Raw genomic sequence first — 21,548 nt, 5'->3', positions numbered from 1 at the left:
AGTTACTCCTCCAGGAAAGTAGGTAGAAAGCCAGGAACTGCATGGACTGGACACCACAGAGCAATCTGACTTTGGGCATACTTCATACAACACTCATGAAAACGTGGAACTGCTGAGATCAGCGAAATCTGTAAGTTTTTGCGGCCAGGGGACCCGCGCCCCTTCCTGCCAGGCTCAGTCCCGTGGGAGGAGGGGCTGTCAGCTCCGGGAAGGAGAAGGGAGAACTGCAGTGGCAGCCCTTATCGGAAACTCATTCTACTGATCCAAACTCCAACCATAGATAGACTGAGACCAGACACCAGAGAATCTGAGAGCAGCCAGCCCAGCAGAGAGCAGACAGGCATAGAAAAAAAACAACATGAGAAACTCCAAAATAAAAGCGGAGGATTTTTGGAGTTCTGGTGAACATAGAAAGGGGAAGGGCAGAGCTCAGGCCCTGAGGCGCATATGCAAATCCCGAAGAAAAGCTGATCTCTCTGCCCTGTGGACCTTTCCTTAATGGCCCTAGTTGCTTTTTCTCTTAGCATTTCAATAACCCATTAGATCTCTGAGGAGGGCACTTTTTTTTTAATCCATTTTTCTTTTTCTAAAACAATTACTCTAAGAAGCCCAATACACAAAGCTTCAAAGACTTGCAATTTGGGCAGGTCAAGTCAAGAGCAGAACTAGGAGAGCTCTGAGACAAAAGGCAATAATCCAGTGGCTGAGAAAATTCACTAAACACCACAACTTCCCAAGAAAAGGGGGGTGTCCGCTCACAGCCATCATCGTGGTGGACAGGAAACACTCCTGCTCATCGCCAGCCCTATAGCCCAGAGCTGCCCCAGACAACCCAGTGTGACGGAAGTGCTTCAAATAACAGGCACACACCACAAAACTGGGCGTGGACATTAGCCTTCCCTGCAACCTCAGCTGATTGTCCCAGAGTTGGGAAGGTAGAGCAGTGTGAATTAACAAAGCCCCATTCAGCCATCATTTGAGCAGACTGGGAGCCTCCCTACACAGCCCAGCAGCCCAGAACTGCCCTGGGGGGACGGCACTCACCTGTGACATAGCACAGTCATCCCTCAACAGAGGACCCGGGGTGCACAGCCTGGAAGAGGGGCCCACTTGCAAGTCTCAGGAGCCATACGCCAATACCAAAGACTTGTGGGTCAGCGGCAGAGACAAACTGTGGCAGGACTGAACTGAAGGATTAGACTATTGCAGCATCTTTAAAACTCTAGGATCACCAGGGAGATTTGATTGTTAGAGCCACCCTCCCTCCCTGACTGCCCAGAAACACGCACCATATACAGGGCAGGCAACACCAACTACACACGCAAGCTTGGTACACCAATTGGACCCCACAAGACTCACTCCCCCACTCACCACAAAGGCTAAGCAGGGGAGAACTGGCTTGTGGAGAACAGGTGGCTCATGGACGCCACCTGCTGGTTAGTTAGAGAAAGTGTACTCCACGAAGCTGTAGATCTGATAAAGTAGAGATAAGGACTTCAATTGGTCTACAAATCCTAAAAGAACCCTATCAAGTTCAGCAAATGCCACGAGGCCAAAAACAACAGAAAATTATAAAGCATATGAAAAAACCAGACGATATGGATAACCCAAGCCCAAGCACCCAAATCAAAAGACCAGAAGAGACACAGCACCTAGAGCAGCTACTCAAAGAACTAAAGATGAACAATGAGACCATAGTACGGGAGATAAAGGAAATCAAGAAGACCCTAGAAGAGCATAAAGAAGACATTGCAAGACTAAATTAAAAAATGGATGATCTTATGGAAATTAAAGAAACTGTTGACCAAATTAAAAAGATTCTGGACACTCATAGTACAAGACTAGAGGAAGTTGAACAACGAATCAGTGACCTGGAAGATGACAGAATGGAAAATGAAAGCATAAAAGAAAGAATGGGGAAAAAAATTGAAAAAATCGAAATGGACCTCAGGGATATGATAGATAATATGAAACGTCCGAATATAAGACTCATTGGTGTCCCAGAAGGGGAAGAAAAGGGTAAAGGTCTAGGAAGAGTATTCAAAGAAATTGTTGGGGAAAACTTCCCAAATCTTCTAAACAACATAAATACACAAATCATAAATGCTCAGCGAACTCCAAATAGAATAAATCCAAATAAACCCACTCCGAGACATATAGTGATCACGCTATCAAACACAGAAGAGAAGGAGCAAGTTCTGAAAGCAGCAAGAGAAAAGCAATTCACCACATACAAAGGAAACAGCATAAGACTAAGTAGTGACTACTCAGCAGCCACCATGGAGGCGAGAAGGCAGTGGCACGATATATTTAAAATTCTGAGTGAGAAAAATTTCCAACCAAGGATACTTTATCCAGCAAAGCTCTCCTTCAAATTTGAGGGAGAGCTTAAATTTTTCACAGACAAACAAATGCTGAGAGAATTTGCTAACAAGAGACCTGCCCTACTGGAGATACTCAAGGGAGCCCTACAGACAGAGAAACAAAGAAAGGACAGAGAGACTTGGAGAAAGGTTCAGTACTAAAGAGATTCGGTATGGGTACAATAAAGGATATTAATAGACAGAGGGGAAAAATATGACAAACATAAACCAAAGGATAAGATGGCTGATTCAAGAAATGCCTTGACGGTTATAACGTTGAATGTAAATGGATTAAACTCCCCAATTAAAAGATACAGATTCTCAGAATGGATCAAAAAAGAATGAACCATCAATATGTTGCATACAAGAGACTCATCTTAGACACAGGGACACAAAGAAACTGAAAGTGAAAGGATGGAAAAAAATATTTCATGCAAGCTACAGCCAAAAGAAAGCAGATGTAGCAATATTAATCTCAGATAAAATAGACTTTAAATGCAGGGATGTTTTGAGAGACAAAGAAGGCCACTACATACTAATAAAAGGGGCAATTCAACAAGAAGAAATAACAATCATAAATGTCTATGCACCCAATCAAGGTGCCACAAAATACATGAGAGAAACGCTGGCAAAACTAAAGGAAGCAATTGATGTTTCCACAATAATTGTGGGAGACTTCAACACATCACTCTCTCCTATAGATAGATCAACCAGACAGAAGACCAATAAGGAAACTGAAAACCTAAACAATCTGATAAATGAATTAGATTTAACAGACATATACAGGACATTACATCCCAAATCACCAGGATACACATACTTTTCTAGTGCTCATGGAACTTTCTCCAGAATAGATCATATGCTGGGACATAAAACAAGCCTCAATAAATTTAAAAAGATTGACATTATTCAAAACACATTCTCTGACCAGAATGGAATACAATTAGAAGTCAATAACCATCAGAGACTTAGAAAATTCACAAATACCTGGAGGTTAAACAACACACTCCTAAACAATCAGTGGGTTAACGAAGAAATAGCAAGAGAAATTGCTAAATATATGGAGACGAATGAAAATGAGAACACAACATACCAAAACCTATGGGATGCAGCAAAAGCAGTGCTAAGGGGGAAATTTAAAGCACTAAACGCATATATTAAAAAGGAAGAAAGAGCCAAAATCAAAGAACTAACGGATCAACTGAAGAAGCTAGAAAATGAACAGCAAACCAATCCTAAACCAAGTCGAAGAAAAGAAATCACAAGGATTAAAGCAGAAATAAATGACATAGAGAACAAAAAAACAATAGAGAGGATAAATATCACCAAAAGTTGGTTCTTTGAGAAAATCAACAAGATTGACAAGCCCCTAGCTAGACTGACAAAATCAAAAAGAGAGAAGACCCATATAAACAAAATAATGAATGAAAAAGGTGACATAACTGCAGATCCTGAAGAAATTAAAAAAATTATAAGAGGATATTATGAACAACTGTATGGCAGCAAACTGGATAATGTAGAAGAAATGGACAATTTCCTGGAAACATATGAACAACCTAGACTGACCAGAGAAGAAATAGAAGACCTCAACCAACCCATCACAAGCAAAGAGATCCAATCAGTCATCAAAAATCTTCCCACAAATAAATGCCCAGGGCCAGATGGCTTCACAGGGGAATTCTACCAAACTTTCCAGAAAGAACTGACACCAATCTTACTCAAACTCTTTCAAAACATTGAAGAAAATGGAACACTACCTAACTCATTTTATGAAGCTAACATCAATCTAATACCAAAACCAGGCAAAGATGCTACAAAAAAGGAAAACTACCGGCCAATCTCCCTAATGAATATAGATGCAAAAATCCTCAACAAAATACTTGCAAATCGAATCCAAAGACACATTAAAAAAATCATACACCATGACCAAGTGGGGTTTATTCCAGGCATGCAAGGATGGTTCAACATAAGAAAATCAATCAATGTATTACAACACATTAACAAGTCAAAAGGGAAAAATCAATTGATCATCTCAATAGATGCTGAAAAAGCATTTGACAAAATCCAACATCCCTTTTTGATAAAAACACTTCAAAAGGTAGGAATTGAAGGAAACTTCCTCAACATGATAAAGAGCATATATGAAAAACCCACAGCCAGCATAGTACTCAATGGTGAGAGACTGAAAGCCTTCCCTCTAAGATCAGGAACAAGACAAGGATGCCCACTGTCACCACTGTTATTCAACATTGTGCTGGAAGTGCTAGCCAGGGCAATCCAGCAAGACAAAGAAATAAAAGGCATCCAAATTGGAAAAGAAGAAGTAAAACTGTCATTGTTTGCAGATGATATGATCTTATATCTAGAAAACCCTGAGAAATCGACGATACAGCTACTAGAGCTAATAAACAAATTTAGCAAAGTAGTGGGATACAAGATTAATGCACATAAGTCAGTAATGTTTCTATATGCTAGAAATGAACAAACTGAAGAGACAATCAAGAAAAAGATACCATTTTCAATAGCAACTAAAAAAATCAGGTACCTAGGAATAAACTTAACCAAAGATGTAAAAGACCTATACAAAGAAAACTACATAACTCTACTAAAAGAAATAGAAGGGGACCTTAAAAGATGGAAAAATATTCCATGTTCATGGATAGGAAGACTAAATGTCATTAAGATGTCAATTCTACCCAAACTCATCTACAGATTCAATGCAATCCCAATCAAAATTCCAACAACCTACTTTGCAGACTTGGAAAAGCTAGTTATCAAATTTATTTGGAAAGGGAAGATGCCTCGAATTGCTAAAGACACTCTAAAAAAGAAAAACGAAGTGGGAGGACTTACACTCCCTGACTTTGAAGCTTATTATAAAGCCACAGTTGCCAAAACAGCATGGTACTGGCACAAAGATAGACATATAGATCAATGGAATCGAATTGAGAATTCAGAGATTGACCCTCAGATCTATGGCCGACTGATCTTTGATAAGGCCCCCAAAGTCACTGAACTGAGTCATAATGGTCTTTTCAACAAATGGGGCTGGGAGAGTTGGATATCCATATCCAAAAGAATGAAAGAGGACCCCTACCTCACCCCCTACACAAAAATTAACTCCAAATGGACCAAAGATCTCAATATAAAAGAAAGTACCATAAAACTCCTAGAAGATAATGTAGGAAAACATCTTCAAGACCTTGTATTAGGCAGCCACTTCCTAGACTTTACACCCAAAGCACAAGCAACAAAAGAGAAAATAGATAAATGGGAACTCCTCAAGCTTAGAAGTTTCTGCACCTCAAAGGAATTTCTCAAAAAGGTAAAGAGGCAGCCAACTCAATGGGAAAAAATTTTTGGAAACCATGTATCTGACAAAAGACTGATATCTTGCATATATAAAGAAATCCTACAACTCAATGACAATAGTACAGACAGCCGAATTATAAAATGGGCAAAAGATATGAAAAGACAGTTCTCTGAAGAGGAAATACAAATGGCCAAGAAACACATGAAAAAATGTTCAGCTTCACTAGCTATTAGAGAGATGCAAATTAAGACCACAATGAGATACCATCTAACACCGGTTAGAATGGCTGCCATTAAACAAACAGGAAACTACAAATGCTGGAGGGGATGTGGAGAAATTGGAACTCTTATTCATTGTTGGTGGGACTGTATAATGGTTCAGCCACTCTGGAAGTCAGTCTGGCAGTTCCTTAGAAAACTAGATATAGAGCTACCATTCGATCCAGCGATTGCACTTCTCGGTATATACCCGGAAGATCAGAAAGCAGTGACACGAACAGATATCTGCACGCCAATGTTCATAGCAGCATTATTCACAATTGCCAAGAGATGGAAACAACCCAAATGTCCTTCAACAGATGAGTGGATAAATAAAATGTGGTATATACACACGATGGAATACTACGCGGCAGTAAGAAGGAACGATCTGGTGAAACATATGACAACATGGATGAACCTTGAAGACATAATGCTGAGCGAAATAAGCCAGGCACAAAGAGAGAAATATTATATGCTACCACTAATGTGAACTTTGAAAAATGTAAAACAAATGGTTTATAATGTAGAATGTAGGGGAACTAGCAATAGAGAGCAATTAAGGAAGGGGGAACAATAATCCAAGAAGAACAGATAAGCTATTTAACGTTCTGGGGATGCCCAGGAATGACTATGGTCTGTTAATTTCTGATGGATATAGTAGGAACAAGTTCACAGAAATGTTGCTATATTAAGTAACTTTCTTGGGGTAAAGTAGGAACATGTTGGAAGTTAAGTAGTTATCTTAGGTTAGTTGTCTTTTTCTTACTCCCTTGTTATGGTCTCTTTGAAATGTTCTTTTATTGTATGTTTGTTTTCTTTTTAACTTTTTTTTCATACAGTTGATTTAAAAAAGAAGGGAAAGTTAAAAAGAAAAAAGAAAAACAAGGAAAAAAAAAAGACTTAGTGCCCCCTTGAGGAGCCTGTGGAGAATGCAGGGGTATTGGCCTACCCCACCTCCATTGTTGCTAACATGACCGCAGACATAGGGGACTGGTGGTTTGATGGGTTGAGTCCTCTACCATAGGTTTTACCCTTGGGAAGACTGTTGCTGCAAAGGAGAGGCTAGGCCTCCCTATGGTTGTGCCTAAGAGCCTCCTCCCGAATGCCTCTTTGTTGCTCAGATGTGGCCGTCTCTCTCTGGCTAAGCCAACTTGAAAGGTGAAATCACTGCCCTCCCCCCTACGTGGGATCAGACACCCAGGGGAGTGAATCTCCCTGGCATCGTGGGACGGAGAACATCTTCTTGACCAAAAGGGGGATGTGAAAGGAAATGAAATAAGCTTCAGTGGCAGAGAGATTCCAAAAGGAGCCGAGAGGTCACTCTGGTGGGCACTCTTACGCACACTTTAGACAACCCTTTTTAGGTTCAAAAGAATTGGGGTAGCTGGTGGTGGATACCTGAAACTATCAAACTACAACCCAGAACCCATGAATCTCGAAGACAGTTGTATAAAAATGTAGCTTATGGGGGTGACAATGGGATTGGGAAAGCCATAAGGACCACACTCCACTTTGTCTAGTTTATGGATGGATGAGTCTAAAAATAGGGGAAGGAAACAAACAGACAAAGGTACCCAGTGTTCTTTTTTACTTCAATTGCTCTTTTTCATCTAATTATTATTATTGTTATTTTTGTGTGTGTGCTAATGAAGGTGTCAGGGATTGATTTAGGTGATGAATGTACAACTATGTAATGGTACTGTAAATAATCGAAAGTACGATTTGTTTTGTATGACTGCATGGTATGTGAATATATCTCAATAAAATGAAGATAAAAAAAAAAAACAGACAGAGGTACCCAGTGTTCTTTTTTACTTCAATTGCTCTTTTTCATCTAATATTATTCTTGTTATTTTTGTGTGTGTGCTAATGAAGGTGTCAGGGATTGATTTAGGTGATGAATGTACAACTATGTAATGGTACTGTAAACAATCGAAAGTATGATTTGTTTTGTATGACTGCGTTGTATGTGAATATATCTCAATAAAATGAAGATAAAAAAATAAAAAAATAAAACAATATTTATTCATGTAACAAACAAACAATAGGAAGAACAGTGACCTTCAGGGGAAAAGATCAGAATCCAGAGTTGCTACAATATATTACCAGAAATGTCCAGTTTTGAACAAAAGATTACCAAACACGCAAAGAAATAGAAAATCATGACCTGTAACTCAGGGTAAAAATGGAGATAATAGGACTTGTCTCTTAGCAGTTGCCAGATGTTGGTTTAACAGAGAAAAACTTCAAAACAGTTAATATAAATATATTTAAAGAATTAAAGAGTAGTGTGACAGCAGGGAATCAACAAATAGAGATTCTCAGTAAGAATGTAGAAATTGTATAAAAGAGCCAAATGGAAATTCTGGAGTTGAAGAGTACAATAACTAAAATGAAAAATTCACTAGAGAAACCACAGCACATTTGCAATGACAGAAGGAAAAAAGTCATTGAACTTGAAGTTCCAATCTGGAAAACAGAGAAAAATGATTGAAGAAAAATGAACAGTGTCTCGGAGGCCCGTTAAGAGAACATCAGGTGTACCAACATACATGTAGTGGGAATCCCAGAAGGAAAGGAGACAGAAAAAGGAGCAGAAAAAATATTTGAAGAAACAATGGGTGCAAACCACAAGAGAGGTAGAGTGGCTGTATTAATAGAACACAAAATAGACTTTAAGAAAAGGAGTATTACTGGAAGGAAATTTGATAATGATTAAAGGGTCAGTATATCAGGGACATATAAAAATTGTAACAAAAGAGCCACAAAATAAATCAAGTAAAACTGACAGAACTGATAGGAGAAATAGAAAATTCATCAATCATAGTTGTAGATTCATTATGCCACTCAGTAATTGATAAAACCACTAAATAGAAAAATTAGCAAGGATATACAAGACTTAAATAACATCATCAATCAACTTGACCTAGTTACATATATTTAGAACACTCTACCCTACAGTAACAGAATGCATATTCTTTTCAAGTACATATGGAACATTCTCCAGGATAGACCATATGCTAGGCCATAAAGTAAAGTCTCAACATATTTAAACGATTTGAAAGGTACATTCTCTGACCATGATGGATTTAAATTAGAAATCAACAACAAAAGGAAATTTGGGAAGTCCACAAATATTTGGAAAATAAATAATACACTTCTAAATAACCTATGGGTTAAAGAATAAATCACAAGGGAAATTAGAAAATACATTGAACTAAATTAAAACAAAATATAGCATATCAGAATTTATGGACTGCAGCCAAAGCAGTATGTGGAAACAGCTTTAAACACTTAATTTGAAAAAAAAAAAAAAAAAACACACAAGAGCTAAAATCAATAATCAATAATCTAATCTTCATTAAGAAACTGGAAAAAGAAAAGCAAACTAAACACAAAGCAAGCAAAAGGAAAGAAACAACATTAAACATTAGAAACAATAATTATTAGAGCAGAAATCAATGAAATAGAAAACAGGAAAATAATAGAGAAAATCATTGAAACCAAAAGTTTTTTCTTTGAAAAGATCAACGAAATTGTCAGACTTTTAGCTAGACTGATCCCCACCCCCCCAAGGATACAAATTAACAAAGTCAGTAATGAAAGAATACATAATGACCGACAGATTATAAAGGAATATTGTGAACAACTTCACATCAACAAATTAGATTAAATCTACATTTTCTTAACAAGACACAAATTATCAAAACTGACTTAAGAAGAAATAGAAAATAGGTTGAATTAACTATTAAAAATCTTCCCACAAAGAAAAGCCCATGTCCAGGTGGTTTCACTGGTGAATTCTATCAATAAATTTAAGGAAGTTGTAATCCAATCCATTACAAAGTCATCCAGAAAATAGAGGAGGAGGAAGTACTTCCCAACTCATTTTAAGAGATCAGTGTTACCCTGACACTTAAGCCAGACAAAAACATCCCAAGAACAAGAAAACTACAGAACAATATCCCTCATATAAACTGACCCAAAACTCCTTAACAAAATATTAGCAAACCAAATTCAGCAAGACATAGAGAATTACGCACCATGATCAAATGGGATTTATCTGAGAAATGCAAGGTTTGTTCAACATCACAAAATCAATTAATGTAATAAACCGTATTAATAAACAAAGTACAGAAACCATGTGATGATCTCAGTAGATGCAGTAAAGCCATTTGGCAAAATACAATACCTATTCATAATAATAATAAAAATTTCAAATTAGGAATAGAAAAACCCAGAACTGACATTATACTTGATGGTTAAAGACTGAATGCTTTCCCCTAAGATAAGAAGCAAGGCAAGGATGTCTGCTCTCATCACTTCTATTCAGCACTGTGCTGGAGGTTCTAATCAATACTGTCAGCAAGGAAAAGAAAGAAAAGGTATCCAGAGTGGAAAAGAAGAAGAAAAACTATCATTACAGTTGACTCGATCATCTATGTAAAAAGCCAGTGGAATTCACACAAAAAAAGCTGTTAGTACTAATAAGTGAGTTTACAAGGTTGTAGAATACAGGATCAGTATAAAAAATTTAATTGTATTTCCATGTACTAGCAATGATCAATACTAACCTGAAATTAAATAAACTACTCCATTCACAATATCATCAAAGGAACAAAATACTTAGGAATAAATTTAACAAAGGAAATGCAAGACTTGATTGTTGAGAGAAATGAAAGAGCTAAATGAACAGAGAGAGATTTCATATGCATGGATTGAAGACAACATTATTGTTAATATTATTAATGTGGCACTTTTCCCCAAAGTGATATCTACATTCAGGGCAATCCCTGTCAAATCCCAGCCATCTGTTTTTTTAGAAATTGATAAACTGATCTGAAATTTATATGGAACTGCAGAAGACCTAAATAGCAAAAACACTTTTTAAAAAGAACAAATTTGGGAGACACATGCTACCATATTTTACAACAAAAAGCCCCAGAAATAAAGGGATATGTATATAGATCAATGGAATTGAATTGAGAGTCCAGAAATAAATCCTAACATTTATGGTCAATTAATTTTCAACAAAGCTGCCAATATAATTAATTCAGTGTGGAAATGATCATCTTTTCAAGAAATGGCACTGGAACAATTGGATATCCACATGCAAAAAATAAACGAACTTAGCCCCTTATCTCATACCATACATAAAAATTAACTCAAAAGTCATCATAGACCTAAATGTGAGAGCTAAAACTATAAAACTTCTGGAAGAAAACAATAGAAAAACTTCATAACCTCGGGTGGAGAAATGAGTTCTTGGATATAATTCCAAAAGAAAAAGTTGATTAATGGGACATTATCAAAACTAAAAACTTGTATTAAAAAAAAATAATAAAAAAAAAAAATACAGACTAGAGAAAATATTTGAAATCGTAAAACTGATAAAAAGCTTGTATCCAGAATATATAAAGAACTATTATAACTGATAAAAAGACAACCCAATTAAAAATAGGCAAAGAGTCGAATAGATATTTCACCAAAGAAGATATGTGAATAACCAACCAAAAAATGCACTAAAAAAGCTTAGCATCATTAGTCGTTGGAGATATGCCTCTTAAAACCACAGTGAGATATAACCACTAGAATGACTATAATCAAAACCAATACAAAGTTTTAGCAAGAATGCAGAGAAACTGGAACCTTCATACATTGCCTGTGGGAATGTCACTTTGTAAAACAGTTTGCATCCAACCCAGTAATTCCACTCTTGGGAATTTACTCACAAGAAGTGTGAACATAGGTCTATGTCCACACAAATACGAATATGTGAATGCTCATACTATCATTATTCATAATACCCAAAGACTAGAATCAACCCAAATGGCCATTAACTGATAAGTAAAGAAACCAAATGTGGTATATTCATACAATGCAATACTGTTCATCAGTTAAAAGGAATTAATTTGATACATGTTAAAACATGGATGAACCCCAAAAATATTAAGTAAAGTAAAAAAAGCCAGATGCAAAAGATTCCACATTGTATGATTCCGTTTATATGAAATGTCTAGAAAAGGCAAATTTATGGAGATAGAAAGCAGGTCTGTGGGAACCTGGCACTTGGGGTAGGAATGAAATGAGCTGCAAACAGGCATAAGGGAACTTTTTGAGTGATGGAAATATTCTAAAATTGTGATGATGGTTGCAGAACTCTATAAATTTACTAAATGTATTGATTTGTACACTTAACGATAGGTGAATTTTGTGACACATAATTATACCTCAATATAGCTTTTAAAATTATTTTTTAAAAACAAGAAAGATTAATGAACTGAATCAAGCTACTGGAAAGGCATTAATAAAGAGAAGAAAGCAGAGCTTAATGAAATAGGAAGGTGTAGAGTAGAATAGATTAAATCAATAAAACCAAAAGCTAGTTCTTTGAAAAGACTGATAGAAATAGGTTTGGGGGAAGGCTTGTTATCTTAGTTATCTCCAGAAATAGACTCTGAAACAAGGATTGAAATGCATGTAGTTTATTTGTGAAGTGATCCCAGGAAACACTGGTGGGAATGTGGGGAAGTGAGAAAGGGAAGGCAGCTGGTAAAGGTGTATAATCAAGCCAGCCACCACTGTGGGCACCTGGGGCTTAATCCTATAGGGCACCTCTGAGAGCCAGTTCCAAACTAGCTCCCGGGGGAGTTAAACTACCCCGGGGGTGAGGATGCTTGGGTATTTTATGCATCTGATTTCCATTCATTTGTTGAAGGCTGCTTCATGGGAGTTAATTCCCCAGCACTCCAGGCAAGCAGAGTGGGCTCTGACAATCATAAAAAATTCTCCAGTGAGGAGATGCAAATGCTAGTGGTTGGAGGTTGGATAATGTTATGAGAGCTTCCATGATGATAAATCAGATGCTCTGTGAGCCCTTAAATGTTTGTTGGTGTAGGCCAAAGAACCTGCAAGCAGGAAAGGCACAGAGATGCAAAGTCTGCCAATTAGAAAGTCAGGCCAGTCTGAAATGGTTAAGGTGCAAAGGACTATGCCATTTGCCAGGGAGAACAAAATATATTTCCTGTTTTGCTAGGAAATTTAAAAGAAATATTAAGAATTAAAAACAGGGACTAACTATAGGCTCAAAGAAGATGAAAAGAATTAAAAGAGAATGCTATCTACCACTTTACATGAAAAAAATTTAATATAGACAATATATGATATTTTAGTAAAATTCCAGAGTAATTTGTGTTGCTGAAGACATTTAAATATACCTATAAACAGAAGAAACTGAAAAAGATTTGAAGTTCTACTTATTAAAAGGGCACCAGACCTAAAGTTTCATGGAATGTTCTTCCAAACATTCAAAGAGCAGGTAATTTCTGTCATAAACTATTCCTGAGATAGAAAAAGATGAAAAGTTACCCCAATTATTGTTATCAGATAGATACCAAAGTAGGAAGACAGTAAAACAAAAAAAAAAAAAAAAAGAAAAACGGTAGTGGACAATCACATTTAATAACATCAACATAAAACTCCTGAGTAAGATATTAGCACATCAAATAAAAAATTAGTGAATCAAACCCAGGGGATATTTTTAAATAATAAATCATCAAGGCCAAGGAAGGTTTAATCTCAAGAACTCAAGTATGATCAACTATTAAAGATTAATATTGTGTATGCATGCCCTTCTTATTTTTTTTCAGCAAGAATTGAGTCTTACCGTTTTATTAAATCTTTATTAAATTGATAGATAAAATGTCATTATCATTTGTATTTTTATTATTGGGTAAACCCAAAACATTTTTACATGTTCACTAGTCATTTTTATTTCTTTTATGAGTTGGTTGTTTATATTCTGCCCTTATTGATCTATTGCAATGTGTCTTTTTTGTTGATTTGCACAAACTTGTTATATATTAAAGATAACAATCATTGTTGATCATAATTGGTACATATTTTCATTATTTATTTGTCTTTTAGTTTTGTTCATGATTTTTTGATGTATAGATGCTTAGAAATCATTATTTAAATGCAAACTTTTCCTTCGTGAAGTCTTTTCTTCCTTTTTAGCTTGGGGCATCTTTCCTCATTCAGATATCAGATAAATACCTGTGGTCTTTCATAGTTTTTTTATGGTTTAGTTTTTATAATAAATTTTATACATCTGAAAATTTAGATGGTATATAATGTGGGATGAGGTTCTCAAATTTTCCCAGATAATTACTACTTTTCTCAAAAGCCTTTGTAGAATAAGTTTTTCTATTGATTTGTGATGCCACCTTTGTCATTCATTTATTAAGGTCTTACATGATTTGTGAGACAGGACTTTCTGATTTCAGGAACATAATGGATACCTGAATTTTCGTATATTCAATATGTTTCACTCTATTCTAAGTTTTTAAAAAAGTTTACAGTAGACTTCCTAAAATTAAAGTTTACCAACTTTGGCCAGTAAGCTGTCTATTAAGATATGTCTTTTTACTACCTTATGTTATTCTTTGAATGCTTTTTTGCTTTCTGGAACAAGAGAACCGAGGCACATAATCTCTGCCACAGTCCTGGAATCCACCATTTTCCCATGGAGTCCTGGTTCCTTTTATACCCTGAATTTATGTCTTTGTATCCTTAAGAAAATCCTAACATGTAATAGTTGTTCAGTTAATATTTGTAGGTTGAGTTAGGTGAAATCTCAACCAGGGTCATAGTATAAGGAAGGCTTGTTGGGTTAACCCAAATAAAATGATGCTACCCACAGACTTGATTTTCTTTGAAAAACATCCCAGCCTCTGGGTATAGGTAAGCTAGAGTGCTTTCCTGGCTCTTGAATTTATGAGAAAACCTCTCTTTCTTGAGAGATCTGTTTTATTTTGTTTCATTTTTTTAAATCCTCATTTCTTTCCTTTCATAGATACCCTTCTTATTGACTATCAGTTCACCTTTAGCCTATCCCAGGAAGATGACCGCTATTACACAGCCATCAATTTTGTGGCTACACCTGATGAAGTAAGGTTTTCGAAGTCTTTCTTTTCTATTTTGAATTCGTATGGATATTTTTCTTGGTCATTATGGATAGAAGTATTGCCATAGCAGTGGTCTCCACAGTGGAATACACAAGATGATTTTTAGAGGTCCAGGAAAGAAATAATAGAATCTTAAAGGCAAAAATGGTGTTCAGATGTACCAGGATCTGATATACAGACCTTCACCAACCCCACAGATACTTGCTTTGTGGTCAACCCCTTATAGCCTCAGAAAACAAGAGAGAAGAGTGCAAGGGGAGCTTTGGTATCAGAGGGGCAGATTGCAGGACCCAAATTTACCCTCTCAAAATGGACCAGAGGTTCAAAGAGCACCTGCAAAGAAACTGCAAACTGAAATTAATACCAGTGCATCCAGCACAAGCAAACAGGAAGGGAGGTGTCAGAGGTGACACTTCTGTTCCTTGAATAAGTTCTCAGCCTTGTTGGAAGTAAAACTAGCACAGGTTAGTTGGGCCTGACAAGAAGTAGGCCAAAAAATAATTGAAATTATTAAGAAGACTAATTGAAATGGGGGTTTATATCCACTGACCTTAATGTTATCCCCATAAGATAGTACCTAGTGGTAGAAGGGAGCCAACACAGCATGACATATACAAGTGAAGCATTCAGATTGGAAGATAGGCCTTTACAGTTTCTTCAACAATGTATAAAGTCACTCAGTACTCACTCCAATACTTCATGAAATTTCACTAAACTTTGGCAAACCATTTAGAAGTCCCCTTGGAGTTTCTTATTTATCAGCAACACACATAAAGTCATTTACTATTACAAATTCCTTTCTGAATTATACCTATATTACTCTAATAAAAAGTTTAAAAAAAAATTCTTGACACAATAAACCTGACAAATAATACACAAAAAACAATATGGCAATAAGCCAAAATGTTTTCCTTTGTTAACAAAAATTTTTTTAAATAAGTAATAGAATAAAGGTCCACAGTATAGGGTGTTTACTCTACAATTAAATGAAAGTAAGATTTGCTGTTTTTTGTTTTGTTTTGTTTTTTTGCATTTCAGTAATAAAATTAAGAAAAGATGTGTTAAAGAAAAAACATTCTCAAGAGTGAATGACTTTAAATAAAAATAATAAATGACTTTAAATGAAAATATTTTATGGAAAAACTGTAGGTGTATCATTTGAGAAGGTGTGTAGGCTAGAATTTTTTTTAAGAAGGGATATTTCAGAATAAGGTTATAGCAAAAGCAACACAAAAGATTTATTCACTGTTCACATAAACAAGTAGGTAAAGTTCTCATTCTTTTAGTTTGTAATTGATATTGTTAATTTTACTTAAAAAAAAAAACACAGTAGAATTTTTATAATGCTTTTTAATGAGGTGGGAAGTGACCATGAAAATCTTGGAACTTTTCTGGAGGTCCCTGTTTATTTCATGACAGAATGCTTAAGAGTAATCCACTGTGTGGGTTCTGTTTTTACACAAGGACAAAGATTTCAAGTTTATTGATACTTTCTATGAAAATGGTAATTGTTGGGAGTGTGCTACCAGTACATACTTTAAATAAGCTCTTGAGCTATCCCTTCAAGATGGTGATATTTTATCAGTAAACGAGAAGGTAACTGCTCTGTGAAAGTCTTGTCATTTGGGGATTACATTTTGAAAATGGATGTTTAGAAATGTTTCCATTGTTGTGATTTTGTGCTTTAAAAGCTATCGTAACAACATTCTTAAACATCTAAAATTTCCAGCTCTTTTTAAGATCTTCCAGAATGAAGAATTTCAACCGGAATGAATCCATTTGTAAAATATAAAAGTGCAGTTTCTGATTAGTTTGCAAAAACAATGTTTGACCTCAGCAAAGAGATTTACTAGCCAAATGTCACTGAAACCTTAAAATTACTATTTTAATTTACCTAGCATAATCAATAATTCCCTTCTTCCGTTTGGCCCAGCAGATTTGTCAGAGATATCTGAGATATCTAAGCAAAACCAAAAAATCAAAATAAATTGAATTAGACTACCCTTTCTAAGTGGTAAACAGGGTTTTCAAAGCTAATAAAGCATACTCAGTCATATTTTTCTTGAAAGAATATTTTTAGTGAGAGAAAAATATTTTTGACTCATGAATGAATACAAATTATTTTTAAAATTTACTTCAAAAATTTCATTCATTTCAGCTTTATCTGCTTTTTTAAAAACCATTTCCAGTTTGGGAGCAATTTTACACTTTGTATAATTATGAGATTGAGTTCAGAAGTACATGGGTTTAATTTATAAATAAATTGGGGCACTTGGTCAGATGTGTTACTGATAAGGAGTAAGCACTCCAGATATTCGGAGATGTCTACTCAGAGGAGACTTGGGAAGCTTATCCCCCTAATATAGGTCAGAGAATATATATCTTTGTGACCCTCTAGTGAGGGTCTTTTTAACAGATACTGTTTCATGGACTTGGGCATTTGATAAAATATTAAATTCCATATACTTTCATGGGAAGGAAATTAAATTTTATTTGGGATATATTGCTTTGATTAAGGAAAACTGGGTTAGAAATTTTGCTAACTCTTCTATAAGTGTGGGTTTCTTTTAAGGCATAAAATATTAATGTAATTCAGAAAGGTGATGTATAAAATTTGAATGTTGCTTTATTTTAAAGTATGGAAACTGTTATAATTAATTTTCTAATTCTTTGCATCTTCTATCAGCAAAACAGGGATTTGGACATGTTCATCAATGCCTCCAAAAACTTCAATCTCAATATCACCTGGGCTGCCAGTTTCTCAGGTAAAGGCACCTAGGGCACACCCTCCAGTTGGAGGTGATAGATTGAGAAGTGTGATATAGGATTGAGAAAAGGGTCCCTGGAGATAGACAGATGAGTTTGAAACCCATCTTTGCCACTTATTAACTGTGAGACCTTCAGCAAGTGTTTAAACCCCTCTCTAGACCTCGGGGTTATTTCTCTGTAAAGTGAAGACAATATTCCTAAAATTGTTGTTTAGATCAAATTAGGTTATACATGTCAAAGCCCACGGTGGTGTCAGGCTATTACATGTATACCCTCCCACCCTATTACCATCACGAATACCACTGCTGAGGCCACTGGGCTGCTCATCCCCATCCAGGCTTCAGAAGTGAAAGTTGCAGGTGACTCTGGTTTCAAAAAATAGAAGCATTTTAAATAGAATGCAATTTTGTTCTGTAAGTACAAAGAAATGTACTTCAGGAATTACATCAAGCTCTAATTGCACACCTTTTGCTGTCTTACTTGGCTATCTTACTATGATTCATTAAGAAGATCTGCTGGGCAGAAAATCTGAAGAAATAAAGGCTGACCCTGATGTAGTGGCTAAGAATGTAGCTTGACAGACCAGAGTTTGAATTCTGCCTGTTATTTACTTGCACTGTGCTGTTGGGCAAGTTACTTAACCTTTCTGAACCAGTTTCTTCGTGTATGAAGTGGGATCATAAAAACGGCCACGTAGAGTGTTGTGAGGATTAAATGAGTTAATAGGCGAAGTACTCCACATAGTGCTTGACACCCAGGAAATTCTCACTAAATGGCAACTGTGTCATAATTTCTATTGCAATAGTGTTTTGTGGTCAGAAAACTAATTAGGATGCAAAATGAGGGTATTGCCTTTGTATGTCACCTATGGTTATCACGTTATAAAAGATTATGTAGAATTCGGAAAAAGTTCAGCAACTTGCAATGAGGAGAAACTTTTAAGGAAAAGTCTGAATTATCAGAGCATTTGCCTGGAGAAAGGTGTCATCTCTAAGCATGTGAATAATGATTTGCTGTGACCATCTCATTGTGGATGTGACAATCTGGGCTCTAGTCACAGAGAATTTGATTCGGGCATGGAAAAAAGTCCATTTTGTGAATCTTCACAGATACTGGAATCCCTGACTAAGGGAGAATATGAAATGTTGAAGAACTCTGGTAATAGGATGAGGTTAGAACAAGTTGGTGGGACTTAAATATCATTGTAGCTGGTAGCAGACGTAGAACTGAATGACCCCTTGAGCTCTTTCCTCTTGACTACTGTTACAGTTTGAGGCCACTGCAAGTTAGGAAATGAGGAGTGAATTAGTGTCCCTGGTATGAGAGTCTGGAGCCAAGCCATAAATAAAGGAGAAATGGAAAGAAATTCAAGTGTTGTGCAAACAGTTAATGCCACTGCTTATTTAATATGTTTCTAGTGGTTTCTGTATTTTCATGGCCACATGTAGCCTCTTTGAGTGTGAGGAAGTTACAAGGTTTCCTGGTTAGGGGTACAGGCTTATGTGTAAGTGTGCCCAGGTTCAAATCCCAGGTCCACTTCTTGCTGGCTGTGTGACCTGAGGCAAGTTCCCTAATTTCTCTGAACCTCAATTTCCTCAACTGTAAATGAGAATAACATTTGAGTTGTGAGGATTAAATCAGTTTGAGCTTTTAAAAGGTGTTCCTGGAACATAGTAAGTGTTCGGTAAATGCCATCTAATATCCTTATTATGAATGAGGACAGATTTTGTCCGAAAAAGAAGTCTTTTCTCTGTCATTGTTTTCTTTCTAACAGCTGGGACTCAGGCTGGAGAAGAGATGCCTGTTGTTTCAAAAACCAATATTAAGGAGTACAAAGATAGCTTTTCTAATGAGAAGTTTGATTTCCGCAACCACCCAAATATCACTTTCTTTGTTTATGTCAGTAATTTCACCTGGCCCATCAAAATTCAGGTAAGAAGTGCTTTTTAGTGTCACGTATCATGCCTTCTGGCATTTTGTCTCTTTGCTTTTCCATGTTTTTCTTTTTCTGGTTGTTTTCATTACTGTTTACTCAATAATGTTATTAGGGACTTATATCACTAGGAATGGGTTTGGGGGTAAGCAATAGAGACCTTGAATACTGGTTTTAATAATTTATAAGATTGTTTCTCCCCCATAAAATTCTAAGGGTCAGTAATCCCAGGCTAAAAGGCCATCTGGCTTCACAACACCTTCAGGAACCACCTTCTTACTCCTTGTCACTGCATCATCCCTAGAGCAAAGCTCTCACCTTCTTGGTCCTCCTATAGCTGTCACATCTGTGCTCCACTTGGTAGAATGGATAAAGATGATGGAACAGTAGACCTGTCCCAGATTACTAGAAGCTGCCAGGAGATACTTCTTTTTACGTTTCCTTGGTCAGAATTTAATCACACGTGACATCTAGCAGCAAAAACAACTAGGAAATGTGGTCTTTATTCCGGGTGTCCACCTGCCTAAAAACTTGGATTTTTCTTTATTCAACAGAAAGTTTAGAATAGATATTTGAAGGTCTCCATCCAGCAGTCTCTGCCAGGTGACTCAGGGATCTGGCTGAAGAGGTCATGTGAGGATCTGTTCAGCCTTGCTCTGCATGTGAGACACTTGTTCTGGGTCACTTACAAAGACTGCATGTCAGAATGTTAGGCATGTGTTTTGGCCCACAGCCCCTTTTGTTCTTGGTTCAACCTTATATGAACATATTAAATATATTCTCTAGGGGTCTTGCCATTTTTGCTTGTTAAATCCCTGGTGAAGCTTATGAAATGTCTTGGAAAAATGCAAACTAGGCTCCTTAGGCTTTTAATTCTCTTGTTAAGTAATCCTGTATTTAGGAATCATAAAAAACAAACAAACAAGAAAAATCACTTCCTTATTATACAAGGCAGACTTCCAAATAAAAGCAGAAAAAAAATTACTTGTGGGATAAATGTTGAGCAAAAGTAATTTCACTCTCATACCTTTCTCCACTTGTATGTCTGCTCCAGATCTCTTCTTAGCATATTTACTGCCTTTTCTCTGGTTACAAGTCTGTTACAGTTCCCTCATAATTTCTGGACTCAGTATGAACCATTGAAAAGCCATATTACCTTTGTTTACCACCTCATAATACTTTCACATGTGAGGGAGTTGCTAAGGGGTAGACCCAGGACTTAGAATGCAAATCTTCTGCATCTTCACCATGGTTCTATCTTCCTTGTCACACTGGGTAGAGCGCAGGGCTGGATCATTCACTTAGCCTTGCTGAGCCTGTTTCCCATCTATAAGATAAGAGCAGTAGTGCATAGCAATTCAGGGATGAAATGCTCTCAGTGATTCCCAGAGCCTTTCTCAAAATCTCTTTGGGAAAACAGACTGTGTATTAGTTTTCTGATGCTTTATAACAAATTACCAAAAACTTAGTGGGCTTAAAACAACACTTGTTTATTATCTTAGCAGTTCTGTAGGTCAGGTGTCCTGGCAGGGCTTAGCTGGGCCCTCTGCTCATGGTCTCACCACGCAGAAATCAAGGTGTCAGCCAGGGCTGTGATCTTATCTGAGGTTCCAAGTACACTAGTTGTTGGCAGAATTCAGTTTTTTCTTATAGTTGCAGGACTGACATCCCCACTTTCTTGGTTGCCCCCCATTCCCTACCATGTGACCCTCTCCACAGCATGGCAGTTGGCTCCTTCAAGGCCAGCAGGAAAACATCTACTGCACCTTTAAGTATCTCTGACTCTTTCTGTCTCTAACTTCCAGACTCTTTTTTAAATGGACACACCTGATGAAGTCAGGCCTCCCACACACCCTGAAGGGGTGGGAATTATACAGGGCGTGCACCCCAAGTTGTGGGACTCTTGCGGGCATCTTAGAATTCTGGCTGCCATAGGCTGCATTTGGG

The 21,548-nt window shown here is 36.6% G+C and overlaps 1 protein-coding gene across 3 annotated transcripts in view; it reads left to right on the top strand.

Moving 5' to 3' along the window:
• Positions 1-21,548, top strand: part of ATRN (attractin) — a 183,141-nt gene that overhangs the window by 109,758 nt on the left and 51,835 nt on the right. For all 3 annotated transcript variants that reach the window (XM_037811187.1, XM_037811188.1, XM_037811189.1), the window contains exons 22-24: positions 14,788-14,882; positions 17,586-17,664; positions 19,443-19,600. In XM_037811187.1, coding sequence (XP_037667115.1) covers positions 14,788-14,882; positions 17,586-17,664; positions 19,443-19,600 — 332 coding nt within the window. The remainder of the gene's footprint in view (positions 1-14,787; positions 14,883-17,585; positions 17,665-19,442; positions 19,601-21,548) is intronic.

Source organism: Choloepus didactylus, chromosome 19 (genome assembly GCF_015220235.1).
Source record: "Choloepus didactylus isolate mChoDid1 chromosome 19, mChoDid1.pri, whole genome shotgun sequence".
In the NCBI taxonomy this organism is placed as follows: domain Eukaryota; kingdom Metazoa; phylum Chordata; class Mammalia; order Pilosa; family Megalonychidae; genus Choloepus; species Choloepus didactylus.
The sequence above is the reverse complement of the archived record's forward strand: the minus strand, read 5'-3'. Positions and strand labels throughout refer to the sequence as shown.